Source organism: Pocillopora verrucosa, chromosome 13 (assembly GCF_036669915.1).
Source record: "Pocillopora verrucosa isolate sample1 chromosome 13, ASM3666991v2, whole genome shotgun sequence".
In the NCBI taxonomy this organism is placed as follows: domain Eukaryota; kingdom Metazoa; phylum Cnidaria; class Anthozoa; order Scleractinia; family Pocilloporidae; genus Pocillopora; species Pocillopora verrucosa.
Window position 1 is genome coordinate 487611 of NC_089324.1, and position 20771 is coordinate 508381.

The following is a 20771-nucleotide window of genomic DNA, read 5'->3' on the forward strand; positions in this document are numbered from 1 at the left end:
CGTCTGTGATATTCAACGTTTGAGTAAGAACATTTTTAGTTTAATTGGACGTTCCTAAAAGAATCCCCTTTACGGTCCTTTATTATTTCTCTCTTCAAACTTAAGAAGATCTCTTTTCCAATGTGATTTTTTGGCTATCTTTAAGAAAAAAAGTTCTGTATCCCCTAAAAAGAAGCAATATTAATTATGGAAGTACCTTGAGAAAAATTAGATTGTTTTCTTTGAAGGAAACGATGTTAAATCAATTAGGAAGTTTGGTTTACTATCTACCCAAAATATCTTGCCAACAGTAATTGAACTTTGATTCCAACGTTGTCAAAATTTAATTAAAAATCAAGCATAAATGCCGAAATACCTGTGCTTCCTGCCTCAAATTATTCCGTCTCAAAAGTGACGCTCTCCGGTCCATGAATGCGTAGATAAGCCAAGAACAGAAATTATAGCGAAAAGTTTTACGGTAATGTGGCCTTTTCTTCTTTTAAACGTTAGCAAGGATTATTGTCGTCAAAATCACCTCTCTTTGACGCTTTGGATCGAGAGGATCGCTGAGATCAATACTCGATTTGAAAACGTGAAAATACAATAGTGATAGGTAAAAGACTGAGCGAAAAAGAGGCTTTCCCAATTTAAATATTTAAAACTAAATTCCTGCTGTTACGATCTGAGATAACTCTATCCAAGTCCGTCTAAGAACAAAAGCCTCCAAAAAGTGCTTTTTTTTCTGGCAAATCTAGTGGCAAGATAACTTGGACACTATGTCATAAAATGATTAAATTTTTCGCCCTCAAGAAAGGGAAACATTTTTCCTCGCCAATGTCCATATTTTGGCCGAACACTTTCTACTACTGCCTACAAACGGCACAGATTTCATAACACTCCGTCACTCAGCCAGTGCACCGAAGAATTCATGCGCTCCTTCTGACACTAGCAGCTCCGCCGCGTGACACATTCAGATAGACCCTTGATTGCCGCAATGAGGCCGCCGGGAGACGAGATTTGGGAGATGGAGACAAGGTGATGTTCATGAGGATACCTTGAAGGACAAGCGGCCGAACGAAACAAACGGGGAGCTCTGAGTAAGGTCAGATGAGTAATGTACAGCTGTATTGTTCGTGAATATGATCCATTCGTTATACGACTTCATTTGAGAGAGGGTTGTGGTCACATTACGAAACATTTGTTTTCTTTAGTTCGAAATGAAATTCGCGCGGTGGACCGACGTAATTAACATCCCGACACTTTACGTTGATTGGCTAAACTTCTACGCTTTTACACTCAACAGGAAAATACAAAACCTTTTTTCTTTGTCTTTATCTATCACCTTGGAGGTCTGGAGGATTTTGGTTGTGTCATGATAAAATTGTCCCGATCCTTCCATAATTAAGGTCCTGAAATATTCTTATAATCCACCTCATTGGCAGTTAATTGACAATCAATTCATTTAGTCCCCCCAATAGACTCTCTTGGCGACGACTGATCCTCCCTCAGTTCCCACTGAAAACCATGTGATCCCCCAAGAATCATACGATTCCACCCAGGCGATAAATTATGACTGGTTTTTGAAGCTTGTTTTGGGGTAGATAAATAAAGATATATGGGGTAGATAAATAAAGATATATGGGGTAGAGAAATAAAGATATATATGGCAAATAGATAAAGATATATGGGGTAGATAAATAGAGGATATTACATGGCCGCGCGCGGGGATACGAATTTCACTCGTGAGAGATACTTTCAGTACGAGAAGATAAAATTCCTATCCCCGCGCGGCCATGTAATGTTCTGTTTATTTTATTTATACTGATGAAATTTCAAACGAACCGGCCACGCGCCTGAGCGGGAAGCTCTCTTGTAATTGGCTAATCATGTTAGTAACCATGGCGACACCAATATCCTCACACAACAGTATCTTCACTGCGCGCGATGAAGGTATGATGTTTTAGTTAAAGGAAAAGGGGCTATAGAAAAATCTTACTTGGTGGGGTCAGGAGCCCATTACCTAATGGACTCCTGGTGGGGTACGAAAAATAAATACGGAGTAAAACTGTGCAGGACGTCATGTTTATTTACCTCTATATAGCAATACTAGAATTGTGTTAGAATCGAGTTTATTCCCTCGGAAAACCGTCAATTTTAGATTCTCGAGGCTTTCCGCGACTTCATTTTTCTCTATCCTGTTTGTATCGTTTACGAGCGGTTAGTTTTAATCGAATTTCTTGAATCTAAGAACGTAATGTGCGCGGTGCTCCCGATTAAACATCTTTCTTCCTCTGTGAAAAATAGTTGTTTTTTTGCCAGGTGGAGGTCCTGCCATCCAGCAGCAAGCCGCGTTTTGAATATTTTTGTTAATGGCATCAGACGAGGGTTTATCAATGGCCCCTGATGAACTAGATTCTTCTTTGTCGCCTGAACTATCTGCCAGGGAGGTTCCTAGGCAAAACGAGAACAAAATTTCGATTCTTAATATTGATACTTTTTTCATCTATTAACAAAAGTTATATTTTGAGCTAATAATTAAGTATGTTTGTTTTATTTTTTTCGTGCTTTGGAGGTTTGGTGCTAGAAAGACTCACTCACATCTGATGCTACTCCACACATCAGAAGAACATCATATGATTACCAACACATGTACAGTCAGAAGTAGTTTCCATGATTACCTCTCCCAACACAAACCCAATGCAAAGGATACCGGACGCACCTTTTGATCAACAGAGCACAATCACTGGCGAGAAAGTGTGAAATAGGTGTTGACAAAAGTCGAAAAATTGATTTTAGGTGAAACAATATACAAAAGTAAATACTGTTTTTTGTCACCGTCTACTGTTTGAAAGAACTGGCGAAACTCCCGGAGATGTCTGACGTAAAAAAACCTCTTTTTAGCTATTAGTAAAAGAACAAAGTTGACCAAGGATATTTTGTTTGGTGGGTTGAATTTCAAGGTTAGAACGAATAGTACTTTAATTGCCTTTCAAGTTAATGAATAACCAAACAAACTATTAAAATAGTTATTTGTGTGATATTTTTAGAGCAAAATAAAAACATCATCTCGTTTATAAGGGAGGCTTAATACAAAGAGGCAGGAATCAGAAAACAGGGCGCAGCAGGTACAAACATTGTTATAACCAGATCATTATTACAACATTACTGAAATAATCATTAACCTTGACCAGGCAAGAAAATGATGTCTACGAAAGTAATTACAGGGCTCCCCACAACAAAGTGGAACAATGTTCAGTCAAGCTGGTACAATTACCAACCCTAGAACGGGGCAATAAACCCCGTGCTAAGATAATCCCTAACATTCGATTTTCTTTGCATGAAACTGAGTTACACGAGCCGTTTTCGAAGGCTGAATGGAAAGCTATCAGAATGACAGAGGGGTCATTAAACTTTGCTTTCGTCGAACAGAACTAGTCTTAAACACTTCATTAAATTATATGTTCTGTGAGCAATTAGGAATGGTTTATAATTACTGTAAAGTCTCCTTCATGTCGTAATGTTTTCTTCTGCTTCAATCATACAGCAGTTGTTTTTGACTGAGATGAATTTAATTAGGCTTATCCGGCAACATATACAGAGCATTCAATGTAAAACGCAGCAGACTCAAACAAACGGATATCCACAATCTTTCACGCCAAAACTGTCATTTCCATTCTCCCACTCTTATTTCGTGCTGCGTGTATTCTAACTTGTTTATTTCCTATTTACTGAGGTCAGACCATTTTCTTACTTTCATCAACTTTCTTTTTGATCTGGTCGACATGACTCCTTTTTCTTCTACTTGTGCTTTGTCCCATTTTATCTCTGAAAATTGCATATCTGCAACTTTCTATTTCAGTGAAGTCTCGCTGATACCCGTGGAGCTGAGTTTCATAAGATGTAAAAACTGAACACCAACACGTATCTGTTGCCAAAATGAAGCTATTCTTTGAAGTTTTTGAACAAATGATATATCTTAGAAAAATATGTGATCATGTAATCCAAAAAAGACAAATTTTTTTAGACGATGATAAATGGTAAATGCACTCTAATCAAACATAATGCTCTCACGTTTCACTTCCACGATAATTTAAGAAGAAATAACGAAATTTCCCATGTGTAGGCAGGGGTTGTCAGTTATTAATATTTTTCCTTCTTACGCTATTTCATCAAAGCATAACTGTGAACTTGGAGACAGGAAGTGTTTAGAGCGGAACACAACGTGATCAAACTCTTCCTTCTTCTTCAAGTGACACTTCACACCAATGAATTTCACGAATTTCACTCGAACAATCTCTGCTGTTATGTAAATAAACTGAACGAAATATTTTGGCATATTATGGTTGTGTATTTATCTTGTTACGTGCACATTGCTCTGTGAATGCCAAATTTGATTCTAAGAGCCACTTTGTACAACTGTGGCGTGGAATTCCGATCAAATGATTTGCGTTGAATAATTACAGACCAACTCAAAGTTTCATCCACTGCGTTAATGTAAACCTGAATCGAGCTGATTATTAGGTTAAACCAACTGAAAAGTCTGCTTTGAAAGTTTCATTACCTGATCTCACACTGGGATTTCATTCACATACTCACAAATTTTAACCACATTGTGCCTTGCACTCACCATCCTTCTCACAGAGAAGGGCCAATGAACTCTCAACAGAACCGCATGAAAGTAAGGCTTAGAGGCTTTCATTTGAATGGCCTTACTAGCATTTCACCCACAGACTACAGAGTTAAAACCAATTTGTATACCAGTATAATACGTAGTGATGGAACTTCTGCTCAGTTGCTTTCATATGAACGATCACACACGTCAGGGTTTCATTCACGACTCAAAATTCAGAGTACAGCCCACTACCTCCTTAAAAGCTGATATATATATATATATATATATATATATATATATATATATGTATGTATATATATTTTATGGAAGAATAAAACACGAACAGCCAAATTCTCAATTTATTTCGAAGAACGAAGATAAAGTAATTTGGGAGGTAAATTTTTCAATTCATAGCGGTTTTCACTATTGCTCTGAATTAAGCCACAACCAAGAAATTGATTTAGAGACGAATTTTATAAGATTTAAAGAGTGCTTAAACTCAGTACTTTTAGCACAGTCAGTTACACACATCTCCCTCTATAACGACTGGTATCGAAGCCGACAAAACTCAAATAAAAGATTACAAATTAAATATCGATTCAAAGTAAAAATGTCATGCATCTCCCTAAGCCTCAAAAGCGTACAATGGGAAACAGTTTAGATTCAGTAACAAAATCTGTTTGGATAAAAGAGCATGACCTACAAAGTTAAAATCCCTTTACAAATAGAATCTAATTTAAACGAATTTATAACTTTAAAAATTAAAGCAGACAGATTATGATTTGGAATGAAATTAATCTAAGGAGCGCTGGTTTACCTGCCGTAAAGATTAAACTGCTTAAGAAAACTGCGACGAATGTTCTTGGACACATTGTACTTACTGCTAAGCTTCGGGTCTACACGCAAAGCAGTGGCGACTGTGAAGCTGGATGTGCTTAGTGTCGTGTTATTTATAGGCGACTGATATTTGCGTGGTCGGGGAAAAATAGACATCAAAATTTATAAAACATAAACTAACAGTGTACAGTCAGGAAATAGAGGAAACCTCTTAATCAGTTTGAAGTCTATTTCACGAAAGCTCACTAAAGGGGAGCAGAGTCTATTGCTAGAGTACTGTTAAGTGCCATTTCGCTTCAGGCAATAACTGAAAGCAAAAAAATTGTTCGTAAAATAACGTAAAATGAATCATACTTGTGGCAGAATTTTTTTTGTAGTGAAAAGAGCAAGAATTGCTCTGAAATCATGGGGTTTTGGACAAACAGTCTGGAAGAATTAACGATGTGGAAAGGTAACATAATTTGCACTTTCTCCCTTCAAATAGGATGACCTCAAGAAAAGAAAATTCATTTTAATCTTTAATAGCGAAGGTATTACATAAGGAACTATGTGCTAAGCACACATCTGGCTCTGAAATTGAGGAAGACTATAGAGAGCTGAATTCAATACCACCCCTTGAAGTAAATATAGGAAAAAAGCGTGGTAAATTATGAAAATAAAGCTGTCAAGTGCAACCCTTTTTAATGGGCTTAAATGGAGTGTTGATGTACAATTGACAAATTTGGAACATCATTATTTCATTCATGTATTGTCCTATGTTTGTGAAATCATGATAATGCTGCAGCTAACCCACTGGAGGCGTAAAATTTACAACACAATACACGTCATTGAAACTAATGGAAATTAAATCTTTTTTTATTTTTTCGCTTTACAATTATGGGCCACAATTTTTTTGACAATTTTGGATTATGAACTTGAAGCAAAAGAAACTTGTCATAATAAGTGACGAATAAGAAATATGATGCAAAGTGCGTTTTATGAGCTTTTATTTCCGAAATAATTCCGTCTTTTATTCGAACTTCACATTTTAATTACTGTTTGTAGTCGCAACAAATGTAATTAAAAATATCCTCCCATGTTGTTATGAAATTCAATAAAAAACGGCACGGAAAAGCTTAGCTTTAAAAAAAAGGAAGAGAGGGCTGGCGATTATGAAGAGTTGTAGTTTAAAACTAAAAAATTGTCACATTTGGGAAAGAAGAAGTTCCCATAATTTTACGTAAGAGGGAAAATCAGTGGGAATAACGCACAAAAATATCGAAAAAAATGAGTTTTGGCTTTTTGCTTTGTGATATTTACATTGGTACCCTTACCGTCTGAAGAATTTAAGTGTTGTCTGCCGCACGTGTCAGTGTACGTGCCTTGACTGAGCATGAAAAAGGAATAGCAAAGAAGCTGCTTTCTCGAACTATGACCCAACAAATTGATCTCATTGCTTTAGTTTCTCAACATTAAATTGAGAAAATGATTTTTACAGGGGAGGAAGTGAGAAAAAAAAATCAAATTTCTTGTACCAAATTTAAATAAATAGTGAATTCAGCTAAGGGGCAAAAGTCACCTCAGTAGATAAAATCGGGCTGATTTTATATTTACTCATTTTCTCCTGGAGACAGTAATTTGGCGAGCCATTTTAGAGAGAGTAAATTTCTGTGAAATTTGTTACTCACCATGTCGTTTTGGAAGAAAGCTCAAAACTTCCGGAAAATGTTGACCCGTGGTCATGCAGCCCCACTTCTCCCTCAGAGTTGTCAATGCTAATTAATTAGCTTTTAAGGACTTTTGAAAAGGTAAATACGTGAGCCATTTTTAGACGATTTGTACTCTAAAGATGAGCTGAACTGACGTTGATCATGTGAATTACCGGTTTATTGGGCACATATCACGTTCATAGTACTGATGGCTCTCGAAGCTGATAGTTTTGTTGTTTCATTCATTCACGACGTTAACTCTTATCTGATCGGAGCGTCTGTCCATTCAGTTCCGTATAGCCTGTTCTAATCGTTGTCTCCAGATTAAAGAGCAAAGTTGTTAGATAGTAAATAGTTTTACTATTTACCCTATTTTAAAGTTGTAAATGCACCCCTTTTTACATCTCCTATGTGCTCTCCCTTTCATTGTAGGAAAAAACCATTCCTTTACATTCAATAAATTATTGAATGTCGTGTTTCGTTAGTTTTTAGTGACAATTCCATTACGCAAACCAATTACAAAGTTGGAAACGTCCAGGGTGAATTTTTCTCAAGGGAGAATCAAATACTCGCATAAAGTAAGAAAAATAAGATCGTTTTGGCATAAATCAATTCGAACTTGATTCATTCCTTGCAGGAGAAATTTAAGCTCATTAAATAAGTAAGGTATTGATGAATGTTTTAATTACTTTATTTACTAATTAATTGTAGACATTCTAATTTTTGTAATGATACTAAAAATACCTCACAAAGAGAACACACGAATCAACACGAAGGCTGTCTGGAGGAAACCTTAGTCTACAGATATAAACACGTGAAAAGAATACCAAGTCAAGTCAAAAATTAAAACGTGAACTGTTAGGAATATTGCAGTTCAACTTTGATTAACAGCGAGTGTTCCTGGCTGGTTATAAAGTGTGAGAAGTTTCCCGCGAGTTGCTACATAATGTGGAAATGACTTCATATGCAGGGGATTTCGAGGCCCAAAAATGCATTGATGCGAGTTAAAATTGATCAAAACAGTTAGGCTTAAGAAAGATGTGTTTTCGTCTTGTCACGAGCGTGGGACAAAGAAAAATTCTGAGTCCCCATGAGGAATCGAACCTCAGATCTTCGGATTTGCGTTCCGATGCTCTACCACTGAGCCACGAAGACTCTTCGGTGAGCGAGGTCTATTACGAAGTTCTTATGAAACGCGTCCTGCATACTGCTAGGATCAGCAATGTCGATTGCGTAATGTTTTTGCTGATCCTAGCAGTATGCAGGACAATAGTGATGCGCGTAGAAATGAAAGTTTTTCGTTGAGTGGTATTATTGTTAATTCCACAGGGTGTGTAGGCCTCGAAAACGCAAAAACGAGTCACCTGCGGATTTGATCATTCATCTAAGCTATGATGAAAGAGGGACGTAGTTGCTTAGTCAGCATTGGCACTAGAAGGTATGGAAGTATTGGATTCGTTGGACGTTGCATGCAGATACACGCACTCATGCAAATTATTTCTTTCATCACATTCTTCCTTATTATTTCGAATTTCCTAGATCACGTTAAATAAGGAACTAATGCATATCCGGGTGGGAACGTTTGGAAGTTCAAACCGACAGAGGTAAATTAACAATATGGTTGTTTCCCACGGGGCTTTTGAGCTTGAGGACAAAGTTATCAACATGATATCAAACTTTTCGCCACTACAAACAACCCCGTCATCAAAAACAGGAAAATGTACTTTATGCCGTTAAAAAAATACCATGAGAAGGTTTTTTTTACGTAATTTGATCGCAGTTTGAGTTTTTAACTGTGAATTTGGAACGAGCCACAACATATTGGTTGGCTCAGTGTGTCAATCAGTAACCTTCGATCACGTTGCAACTTAATTATTCTAACCCCACTCCAACAGGAGGTTCATGGAAAATGAGATTAGGATAAGATATACATCCCTTGCAGGTTTTGTCACGTAGTGCATTAAAATAGCTCAGTAGAACAATTTTGCTCGTGTGCCAACGGAGAGAAGTATAAACGTAGTACAGTCATCCAAGAATGACGCCAAAATCTTCTGGCATTCTACAATGTTGGCCACCGCAAAAAGTAATCGCTGTGATGAAGAATGACTATCCGTTGTGGCGTCTGATGATAAATTGATCAATCTCTGCATGAGGGATACAACCAGAAGTTGACTCTTTTGATCCCAAATCCGATATAAATGAAATAATACGAGAGAAAAAATCTACATCTCGTTATTGGTGACCCATGCTTATCTCACGTTTCAGACTCGCGACGTTAAACATTACCTTAGCGCATGGGACGAGCTATAAAAGAGAATTAAAAAGTTACACCAGTCTCATATCATAATCATGTGTAATGAAAATTTTCTAATTTAGTGAATGGTCAACCTTTCAATAGAGCAGGGATCCTTAAAGCTCTAAAGGGGTCTGATAGAAGGCAACTAACATCTAACGTTACACCCTGGAAAGGCAATTGTTGGAACATATTAATTACCAACAAGGTGTTGACGGTAATTCTGTTTGTGGTTTTTCTCATTTGTTTTGATTTTCTCCTAAGCCAGGGCGTTAAGTTTGTAACCTTTAAGAGCTAATAGCACTTTAAAACGATTATAACATAATAACTGTAAATGATCAACACCAGTCACATTAAGAGATTTCATGGATAAATTCACGTTCAAAGATGTTGAATACCGCCCGAAAAGGCTGATAATCATATCATTTGACCAGTTTCACGATGAACTGAAAACGTAACGATGAAAATCTTACAGTCGAATTTCCGTGACCCCGGGTATCTCACATCACGGTCCTTGTCGCCCCCTTTCCTTTGGACTTGTATACATATTCTCAACAAACGCTGTGGCATCAGTATTTGAAATGCATTTTATTCTTTAGTCTGCAATGTTCAAAAATAATTTCAGTGTCTCTTTAAAGTTATTTAGAGTTGATTTGAGGGAAGCTGAGGGAAGTTGAGGGAGAGGGGGAGGGAGGGAGGGGTCGGGTCTCAAATATCCCCGCCATAAGGTTTTCTCTGGTCTCTATTATTTTTTCTTCCGGTCCGTTAAAACTTAAATTAAAATCATTGTTTTCGTATTTATTTTAAGAAGAACAATTATGTAGGCTTCTGCCCGACTCCCGTTGGCACCGTTGAAGTTTACGCTAACAAAATAAAACGCCTTCACAGCCAAACCCTGAAATATTAATGTTGTCTTATGAACAGTTTGAAAAAATGATATAAATTTCCGGCATCCATATTTGAACACGAGAGTCAGCTCCTCATGATCCACTGATTAAAAAGTATAATCGTGTACGTCGACGGTGATTCATTGATTAAAAAGTGTAAGAGTCGACGATAACCCCTCTCTGTCCCTACATCAACCACCCGGCCAACGAACAACCATATTCCTACGTCTTTCATTGTTAGTCTATTATCTCGTGAGAGGTCATGGAGAGAGAGTCACGCGCAGGTCTATACTGTAGGCAAAGAAGCCAAAAATTACAATCTTTGCGGCGTCAAAAGACAAAGAAACCGAGAGATCCCGTGATTTTTCAACATCGAAATACGTTCGATGATATCTTACATTTTTGTTCCTAGTTAGAATAACTGTGAAAGAGCTCACTAGAGTGAAATCACCTTCCAATGAAAGTTATGGTTCTCTCTCCCTCTGTTCTTCATTCAACCCACCATAATCTCATTCCCACTCTCACTTCCAGCTCCCCGCTACCAATAGCTTTGACAAAGCTACTGTGCTTTATTCCCTACTTTCAACTTCCACTTCTATGCAGCCCTCGTGAAATTAGTAAAAAAAAGTCTTGCCTACATCGAAAACACAGGTATTCGACAGATTATAAAGGAGTTAATCTGCTAAGGAACCATACATGTCTTAATTCGGGATAATGATGATACCAACATTGCTATTAGGTAAGATTTGAACCGACCTGGGCTGCACAATACGTAAGGCTTGTTAAGCTTTGTTCTATTGCCACACACAGACGATTTTGTCTACATTTGAGAGCTAAAACACCTTGTTCATAGTAGTAAAGAGTATGATGCGCTCTCCCTTCTTTCACCTAGATTGGGATATTAGGGTGACTTTATTTTATGCATAATGATTACCACATCTACCTCATGTATCACGTATGCAACGAATGTATGCAGGATTTCATCGATAAACTGAGAGCAAATGTTCTATCACGATGGTTGTTTTTGCTCGCTTATAATTAGAATAAATACCTTGCTAAAAAAGTGAAATTTTCAACAAATGAGCAACATCAAAGCCAATTAATCCGATAAAAATTTTATGCTTCAGACCTGGTTAAATCTCCCGTCTTCGTCGTACCAGACATCACTTAATTTGAATTGGATAGTTTACGTTGACTTAAAAAAAGCAAAATTATCCAAACAAAAGATCACCCTCTTCACATAAGTACAAAGGTTGGGGTCAATGTCTTGACAACTCACTGACAAGTTGCTTTCCCTGAGTCATTGCCTGATAACAGCCTGCTTTAATCTTGTGTACCCAGTGAAAAATTTATCGAGCCTTTATTTATTTACTCCAAGAACAGTCTCGAATGATCCAGCCCTGAGTTCCAGTATCATGGTCAAGACTTAAGGAGTTCAACCAAGAATATTTAGCAGTGAATTCAAGTACCTTGCTTTATCAGATGGGATAGGAAGTACCATGTTTTTAGCTTCGTCGGACGTTTTGAAATTCATTGCGTATCCTGTTTTAACTTCCATTTTTTTCCTAATAGATAACGTTAAGTAAGTTCGCGTGACCCACATTTCTGTACCTTTCATCACACTTAGAAAAAAAAACTGTTCATTTTTTTTTACTGACCTGACGTAGGAAGCAAGTTAACGATAAATAAATCGCGATAAAGGTCCAATACTCAAAGCGCATGGATTCGGTTTGATAATGAAACTGTGCTCAGAAATGTCTGTTGAGCTTAAGTCAAATGAGAAATGGGATTGTATTTTTCGATATTTCAACTTAAACCTAAGCGCATGCAAACATCAGTCTAAATTTACGTCACGAAGAATCTGATAGCATTGTAGTTGCACTTCCACGCCTTTACAGTGAGCTGTCTATTTTTGGTGGATGAAACAGGTTGGAGAGAGTGGGGCGCACAAACATATTTGAACAGATTAGTTATGTTATGCCATAAACTCGTGGGAAAATAAAGAAATTGTCGAAGATTAACAGAATATGTTTGATCAAGCGGCGGTCTGATAAAATTTGAGACTGATAGGTTTGATAATTGAATTATCAGCGAAACTGTTTTTAGCTGAGCAATATTTTGTTTATTTCGACGGGGGTGACCTGGCATATCTCATGACGCATTTATGCCACAGGCCTTCCCCCTACAGACTGTTTAGAACATCATTGGGTGTTTATGTCTACATTTATGTGACACTTCATTTTTGTCATCATGGCGAAAAACGTGCCATCTTTGGAAAGCAAAAGAACATTCTTTGCATTTGTAATATGCCCGGTGAAACTAAACACAAAAACATCCCTAGTTTTTATGAATGATTTGCGGAATTTGCACTTGGTGATCATCCCCCCAAGTCAATGAACAAGAGTGATTAAATTGGTGTCTTATTCCCTGTCTAGTATCAAGAGAAAACAATCTCATTTATTTAGATGCATGCCAAACGAGGCCATATTACCTAACTGATGAACACTGATGAATTTCCGTTGTAGCCATTCGCTAATGCCACGCGCAGTTATGGAAGTATAGGCTCTTTAATATGTCACTCACGAGGTTGGCGGTCTGGTAGCAATGAGCTGAAATTGGATTTCAAAACTTATTGCACCTTTGGCTCATCATTACAACCACGGGAGTCCTCTTTAGGGAAACACGACGTCTCTAAGTAGCTCTACTGAAGAGCCACACGGCATTGAACCACGAATTAAGGCATTAGCTCCGTCTGTCCCCTCAAGCGAGTTATGATGCATCTATCACTGATGACAAGGATAGCCCTGACCTGTGTTTTTCTAGGCATTCACGCTCTATCAAGTGATACAAGGTAAGCTTCCTTATCTCACTTTTCCCACGGTTTGACTTTCAAAATGTTCATTAACGTCAACATTTTAACATCTCATCAATACAACTACGCTTTAGACTTTCAGGGTACGATATTCTAACATCGGGACTTCCTTTGGAGGTTGATCCAATACTGAACCCCAACACCGTTTGTAAGAACACACCGTCTTTGAACAGAGAACAACTGGAACTTTGTAAAACGCAAGCCGATGTTGTTGCTAGCGCGTTACAAGGAGCCCAAATGGCGGTACATGAATGTCAACAACAGTTCGCATACACAAGATGGAACTGCTCGTCCTTGGAGACCAAAAACGGCAATCCCTTGACGAGTGACTTATTAGCTAGAGGTTAGTACGTACAGGTATAAGCATACAGGCTTAATATGCTGAGCACAAATCCGGCTTATAATCTCAGTTCTGAACGTTCCTGGTGAGGCCATTTATCCAATTCAAGGAAGTGGCAAATCACTCTACTGTGTAAATACTATGCGGCATTTCAGGTAAGCAGCTCTGGTTTTTGAATAAGTTGCAGGGATTATTGAAAGAAAAATAAACAAGAGATGCTGTTAAATGGTGGAAGACTGCAAATGTTTGGATGTGACCCAAGGCCCTTTGATCTTTCCATATGTCGCTCCTTTTTTTTTTTGTTTTCGTGCTTTAGGCCTTATCATTCGGTTTTTCTTAATTTAGCATCATAAATATCGTAAGCGGACAGATTCCTGTACTTTGACAAAGAGGTGTAAATATAAGTCACGCGGTAAAACCCATTAAGTTTATGATTGTAACATGGCCTCCTCCAAGTGCCAGGTCTAACGTAACAAATAAACACTCTTGTAAAGGTAAACATACCGAAGAAGGATTCGACTGGCCTAAGTAGATTACTAAACTGCAACACATGTTAGCCCTTTCGATCTCATCCGATTCAGATTGTTAGGTTCATTGTCTAAGTGTAGTGAAATGTCCTCTCGAAAATCTTAAATTCCTCTTAAAATGGAAAGCTTGGTGCAGACCTTGATACTTAACAGATGAGTCTTAATCCGTTCATTAGAAATTTATCCGCCAGATTTTAGGCACCTAAGAAAGCCGAACGCCATTAAAAGAAACTAACTAAGTTCCGACATCACTATCAACATTAAACTGATTTATCTCACTTGAAATACACTAAGTGCTCTTAGTTTCTGGTTTTATTTACTCGTCGCGACGAAGACTATGCTGTACGGCGGCTAAGAATCAATCACATACACAGCAGGTTGGAAGATTTGTATTACTACGACCACCTTTTGACTATATAACCACATCCTAGTCTCTTTCCTAAAATATGTTTACTTTATTAAACGGGCACTCTCTAATCTTTGCCTTGATCTTCACCTGTGCCACCTCTAAACGCTTCCGGTGTTGCCTGACAATCCTATCTCTGATCGCCATCAAGATCTTGCCTAGATAATGTCTCAAACTTCTTCAATTAACTTGCAGGTTTCAGAGAGACAGCGTTCGCGCACGCTATTATATCTGCCGGCATGACACAAGCAGTTGCAACATCTTGCAGCGCGGGTAAACTTGGAACATGCGAATGCGACAAAACCGTCAAAGGAGAGGGTCGGGGCTGGAGCTGGGGTGGATGCAGCGACAACGCTCTTTACGGTGCCGTGTTTACTGCCGATTTTATGGACTCTCGGGAAAGAGGGACAGATATAAAGTCGCTGATGAACCTCCACAACAATCGAGCAGGACGTCTGGTAAGAAAACAAGCCCTTTGTAATTTTTACACAACCACTGAACCTTTAAGAGGTGCCAAACACAAGTCTAACACATTTCATCGAATCTTCACCCGATCAGAGAATCGAAATTAAAACATCGTGACGGAGAAGTTGTCTCCAAACGTGATATTCGAATGGTTACCTGAGGGGGATAAATCCGCAAACCGAAAGGTCAAAATCACACGGTTCGATTCGACTCCACTCAAGAGGAGTTAGGATGTCCGTTCATAAGAGATCTCTTACCCCATCGTTTCATTACATCAGACTATTCCAACAATTCGGCGGTACCTGTGTGTCATTGTCGTCTGCTAAATGGCTCTTTTGAAATTCCTAAATGTATCATAGAATGATTACGCATGCATGCTTTGTGTTGGAATATTTGCACGCAGGGTCAGAGATATGACACATTTGTATCACGTGTTTGGCAACCTTGACACGAACGCTCAAAAAAGGCACGGAATGCTATAATCCCTCCATAAAATTTAGCTTTTGCCCTATAATACGTTACCTCATTGTATAAATAGGTACTGCAGCGGTTTTAGCCTTGTTCGTGCATCTCATCGGATTGTGTGCATGGTACTATGTTCTGGTACTTTCAGATAATTGGATTTTCCCATCACTTCCTAGAGTTGCCGACACATTTTGTGGTTTCATTTTTGTGTCAAACCCGCTTCAGAGAAGTTATTAAGTTTTTAAGATTTGATTTATTGAAACTTGTTCGAAAACAATTCAGACCCTAAGTTGTTATTTCAACAAGAGTTGCGCATTAGCAAATCCATCAGGAGTTTCCTATCGTCAAGAGGCCGTTTGATAAATATACCTATCTAGGAGCTACCAGTACCTTTGAAAAGACAAGAGGTGAGGGACCGATTTTAAAATAGATCAGTCGCTTTCTGATCCAATTATTAAAGGTGATACCAAACCCTTTGAAAAAAGTCGTGAATTTAGAAGAAGGTCTGGAAGTACTTGACGTAAGAATGGTAATTTCCTGTTCGGGAATTAACCTCTTTACTTGGTACTTTTTCGCTCGGGGAGATTTTCGTGCTTTCAGATTATCCCTTCCTCTTATATGTACCGACGATAATGAGCAAATCTGGAAGTAATACCGGGCCGGTTAATTAGCTGATTTAGAGAAGACATAAAAGGGCCGAGAAATCCCCGCTGTGTCTGAATCAATTGGCTTAATAGCTCTTTGAAGACGTCTGTGTATCAAAAGGACCAGGCGGGCGTCTTTACACATTGCGTTCACTTATGAAGATCAAAAGGGCATTTCGTAAAAAAGCAGGGAAATTCCAAGATAATTAGAACCAGATATTTTGGATGAAGAGAAAAGCGTCAACAGAGATATACAGCGAAATAGTTTAGTACCTAAATAGCCCGGGGGGGGGGAATACTTCCTAGTGATAGATGAGGGGGTTCTACTGCTGGATTGATTCGAATTTTCATGAATAGATTGGCTATATATCACGGGGTTACATTTTACATAAAGTTACTAGAATGCGGGCACACATTTTCGAGGTGTTTGGGGTAAGAAAATCCTGGTAAGTATGGATTTGAAAATGGGAAGATATGCAGTTAATGAGTTGTCACCATTTTTAATTTGTCAATTCATTTTAGGATAACTAACTTAATAAGGTAGATGCATAAATAGAAAGTGACTAAGTCGGGATCGCAAAAATTACATTTGCTCAGAAGTGACTAAAATGGGGTCTAATTGGCCACAGAATAGACTCTAACGTAGTAAGGGCTCTTATAGGCCAACGGTACAAACGCAGCAAAAATTGACTTAAGTACCCCCCTCCCCCGGACAACACTGTCGTTCATCTCATGTGCTCTTCGCACGGTGTCAGGTTCTCGACATAAACTAGAATCATCGTTGGCTTCGAACACTTTTCTGCTCATCAAGTCGTTAGTTTTCCGTAGGATAAAGCTCATGTTGTTATTAAAGACGTGGCAAACACACATTTGCACATCTAATTAGCACACACTTTTACTCGCATGAGGGACTTTTATGCACCCTAGTGGGTTTTTCATTGAAATCAAGACACACGTCGTTAAGTGGTAGACATTCGTTATGTATTAAATGAGTTTTACATGGATGATTGCTGAAACAACAAAAAATGAAATATTACCTGTGACATATGAAGTGTAGTGGTTCATTTTTACTTTACCAGATGTCCTGTGCGTGTAATTACCACTTACTTTACTCTTCGATAAAAAAAAGAAAATCTTACAGCTCAGGACGATACCAATCTACTGTTTTATTGATTTTTAGACAAGTCCATTAACATCCCTTATTTATCACGATTCTTCAAATATTTGTAGCAGAATGGTTGATCAAGAAAGCTTGAGAAGTTAGATTCTTTATCTTAAATTTTCTGATTTTCAATCCAGCCGCGAGTTTTTGGCTGGTTTAAGAATCAACGAAATTCTTTAGGCGAGTCGGTGGATTAATAATTAAGACAGTTTTGACTCTTTTTTTGGTCTCCTATAAATGCCCTTGTGTGTAATAGTTAAAATGAAAGCTAGTTAACAGTACTTTTGAGTGGCACTGTACATCGTGCTCTACAACGTGGCTGAATATTTTTTGAATTGCGGCTAAAACTCTAAAGCATGACAATTTAATTGGCTAAACTAAGTTTATTTCTAAACCGTATGAGAACACAAGCAGAACATTCATTTGGTACTATCCTGTACTTAGAACATTTACACAAAAAGGGAAATCTATGCCATTCCACCGTTACCACTTTGGGAAAATTGGTAATTTGGGGTTCAAGCAATGGAAGAAAGCGTAAGCAAGCCCCCCCCCCTCCTCTTTGGAATGGTTGTGATGAGACTCGCTGCGTTATTCACACCAATTGGACATTTACCGCCGTTCAACTTTGAGTCACAACCTGTGCGCTCATTTTTACCGAGCCACACCTTCCTAAGAACTTTTAATGGTAAACGGATCATTTTTAACTTAATTTCATTAAATCCTTTTGACTTCAAAGACTATGTAACTCAATGAGAAGAAAAATTCTACATGATCCGCTTATGGAGGATTAGTTACTGTTAAAATATTTCAAATAGAACTGATGGATTCATGTAGATTTCGATAAAGACACTTGACAATGGTGGCGGTTTGCCTTTGTAACATGAATACCTCATTGTCATCCGTTAAAATCCGGAAAGAAGAAATAAAAACATCGATACACATCAGATCATGTGTATGTGCTAATGCTTTAAACATGATTATCCCTAAAAGAATGTTGATAAACTGAAAAGACTCTGTTTGGTTGAACAATGAAAGTCTTTTAACTTCTCAGAGAACTTTCTTGATCAATCTGCACTTGTTATTCAGGAAATAAAAGCCTTGTCCTAGTGTGACTTTCTCCGAATCTGTTCATCTTAACTCTGCCTAAATGTCAAACTTAAGAACCATGCACGCATTAAAAACTCTCTCCATTATCCCTAAAATACAGTAACTATGGTGCGTAAACTGCCGAAGTTTACGTAAAATGTTTGTTGTTTATCAACCATGTTGCTTCGAGACTTATGCCCTTTGGTACGGTAAACCTCATAAAAAATTTGAAATTTTCGGTGCTCGTGCGATTTTATTTTTTACCAAGTTATCATGATGAAATTACTCAGCGTACATAGTGAGATGACTGTGTCCACCTCGCAGGGTGATTGCTGACTTAATTCGTTCGTGCATTGGTTCAAAGGACGGTTGGCCTTCACTTCGTTTCCTTGCTCACTCGTAGAATTGTTTTTTCCATTCATCCTTCTCTACCAGTTTGCCTCCATGTTTATAGCTTGCTGGGTCTTCAAATGTGGGTTAGGCGCAACAAAATATGGGCTGATGAACGCTGTCATAAGGACATCGTGTAAAATCACGTTTTCCAACCACAAGATAACACTAATTACTCAGGTGCTCCATGGGAGGCCTGGCTTCCAGGACACGGGATCTTTGGTGTTCTGTTACAAAGCGCCATCGAATTTAATGCGGGCGTTGTTCCGATTTATCACTTAAGGAACTATTTGAGAAGTAGTTCAAAACACTCTTTGAAACACTTCTGAGACATACGGGCGCCTAAGAACACGGAAATATGTGTTCAGTCAGAAATCATGCTCAAGGAAAAATTATTAAGTTATACATTCGTTTCTTTACAGGCTGTTCTGGATAACATGAAGACTAAGTGTAAATGCACTGGTGTGTCCGGCTCTTGCACTATGAGAACTTGTTGGAAGACTGTTCCAGAATTCAAAGAAGTCGGAACAATTCTTATGGAGAATTACGAGTATGCCGTTCTCATTCGAGCGAGCAACAGAAATCGCGGCAAAATACGACCACGTAAAACAAAGACAGTCAAACAATATGAGTTCCAAAGAAATCTAGTCTATTACGAGCCCTCGCCAAGTTACTGCAATAGAGACGACTCGAAAGACATAGCTGGGACTAAAGGAAGAATGTGCAAGGTTGATTCTCTCGGAAGCGACAACTGTGACACTCTTTGCTGTTCAAGAGGATACAACAGGATACACGCTACTATAAAAAGAAGATGTCGCTGCCATTTCAACTGGTGTTGTTTTGTATTGTGTGACGAGTGTGTGGAGAAAGCGTGGGTGACCATCTGCAAATAGTAGCGTTAGCCTCTTCTTGACTCTGCTATAGTGTAAACATATCTATCACAGTATCAGTTGGAAAAATCCTGTTCTCGCTTCGTATTAGAAGACAGTTTCCCCTTTGAAAACTAAGTCTTTCTTCCGGCGGTTCGTCCACCTGAGTACCCATTTAGCGTTGCGAGGCTCCATTAACATTCCAAACTGACAGTTATTCTAACACTATATGCACGAGAAAAACTTTTACCAAATATGAGTTGAGATGGAATTTAAAGAATGTTCACCTATTTTGAAAGTAATGTTCAGAAAGTACAAGACATGCTATCTGTAGTTACAAGCGCAGTATAGATATAACTGTATGGAAAAGTTATAGTTTTGCAACCGGAGAACGAGAAACGTCAAGTTTTTTTCAACCTGGATTTTGATAATAAATGGTATAAAATCAGAAAACTTCATAGACCGGTCATTATTTATCGCCGGGGAAAAGGAGGGGGCAGGGGCGGAGGATTTTTGTTGTGTCACCTAAGGTTCTACAGTATTCTAATGGTTCCCTTACTGTCAGTCAATTTTCTACAGTCCCCCTTTATAACGATGTAATTTCCTCCATAATCCTCTGCTCCCCCCTCACCCGCGATAAAAAATGACTGGTCCCTTGACCTTGGTTCCTATGGGGCCATTTGCGATACCCTTATTAAGTTTGGATATCATTTAGAAACGAGCAAAACCTCATTCTTGTTTAAATTGGTTGTTGTTATAAACAAAGTACTGTTACCAGTGGAATGATCGTAACAAATTTAAGATAACCGAACAGATATGACTGGAATCTTAGATGAGAAATTGAGTGTTAGCAGCCACTATATGCACTTTGCAAGGTAATCCCCGCCCGCCCCCCAGTCCCCGACCATTTCAATGTTTAGAGCTTCAGAGGGATTTTTGTATAGCATATTGACAACAGTGGGTAAACCGGGCTTGGGAAGTGGGGCATCAGCATTTGCAAATCTCACTGCATCGACTGACTATATAATTTGTTATCGACACTGAATAATCAATTGCTTGTTATATTATCTTTGTGTGACTGAGTCATAAACTCATAATTGGTCATATATAATATATATATATATATATATATATATATATATATTTTTATTTTTCAGTCGTGTATAGTTTTTCGATAACTTAAACTTAAATCATGTGTCTTCAATCAAACGAGATGATTTTTACTTTTACCCTTTCAACAGTGGCTGTG

At 38.2% G+C, this 20771-nt stretch overlaps 1 protein-coding gene, 2 long non-coding RNA genes and 1 other non-coding gene across 4 annotated transcripts; 2 read left to right on the forward strand and 2 right to left on the reverse strand.

Moving 5' to 3' along the window:
• Positions 1–385: 385 nt before the first annotated feature.
• LOC136277763 (uncharacterized) lies at positions 386–8610 on the forward strand. The gene is made up of 3 exons (XR_010716037.1): positions 386–457; positions 932–1081; positions 8446–8610. It is a non-coding gene; the product is annotated as an uncharacterized lncRNA (long non-coding RNA).
• LOC131789528 (uncharacterized) lies at positions 2048–5507 on the reverse strand. The gene is made up of 2 exons (XR_009340617.2): positions 5409–5507; positions 2048–2430 (listed from the first exon to the last, which is right to left on the reverse strand). It is a non-coding gene; the product is annotated as an uncharacterized lncRNA (long non-coding RNA).
• Trnac-gca (transfer RNA cysteine (anticodon GCA)) lies at positions 8200–8271 on the reverse strand. The gene has a single exon. It is a non-coding gene; the product is annotated as a tRNA-Cys (tRNA).
• A 4081-nt stretch (positions 8611–12691) lies between the features above and the next one.
• On the forward strand, positions 12692–20659 carry LOC131789524 (protein Wnt-10a-like). Its single transcript, XM_059106672.2, has 4 exons — positions 12692–13147; positions 13243–13511; positions 14637–14899; positions 19076–20659. Exons 1-4 carry the CDS (start codon positions 13068–13070, stop codon positions 19544–19546), a joined length of 1083 nt encoding a protein of 360 aa, XP_058962655.1. The 5' UTR covers positions 12692–13067; the 3' UTR covers positions 19547–20659.
• The last annotated feature ends 112 nt before the right edge of the window (positions 20660–20771 follow it).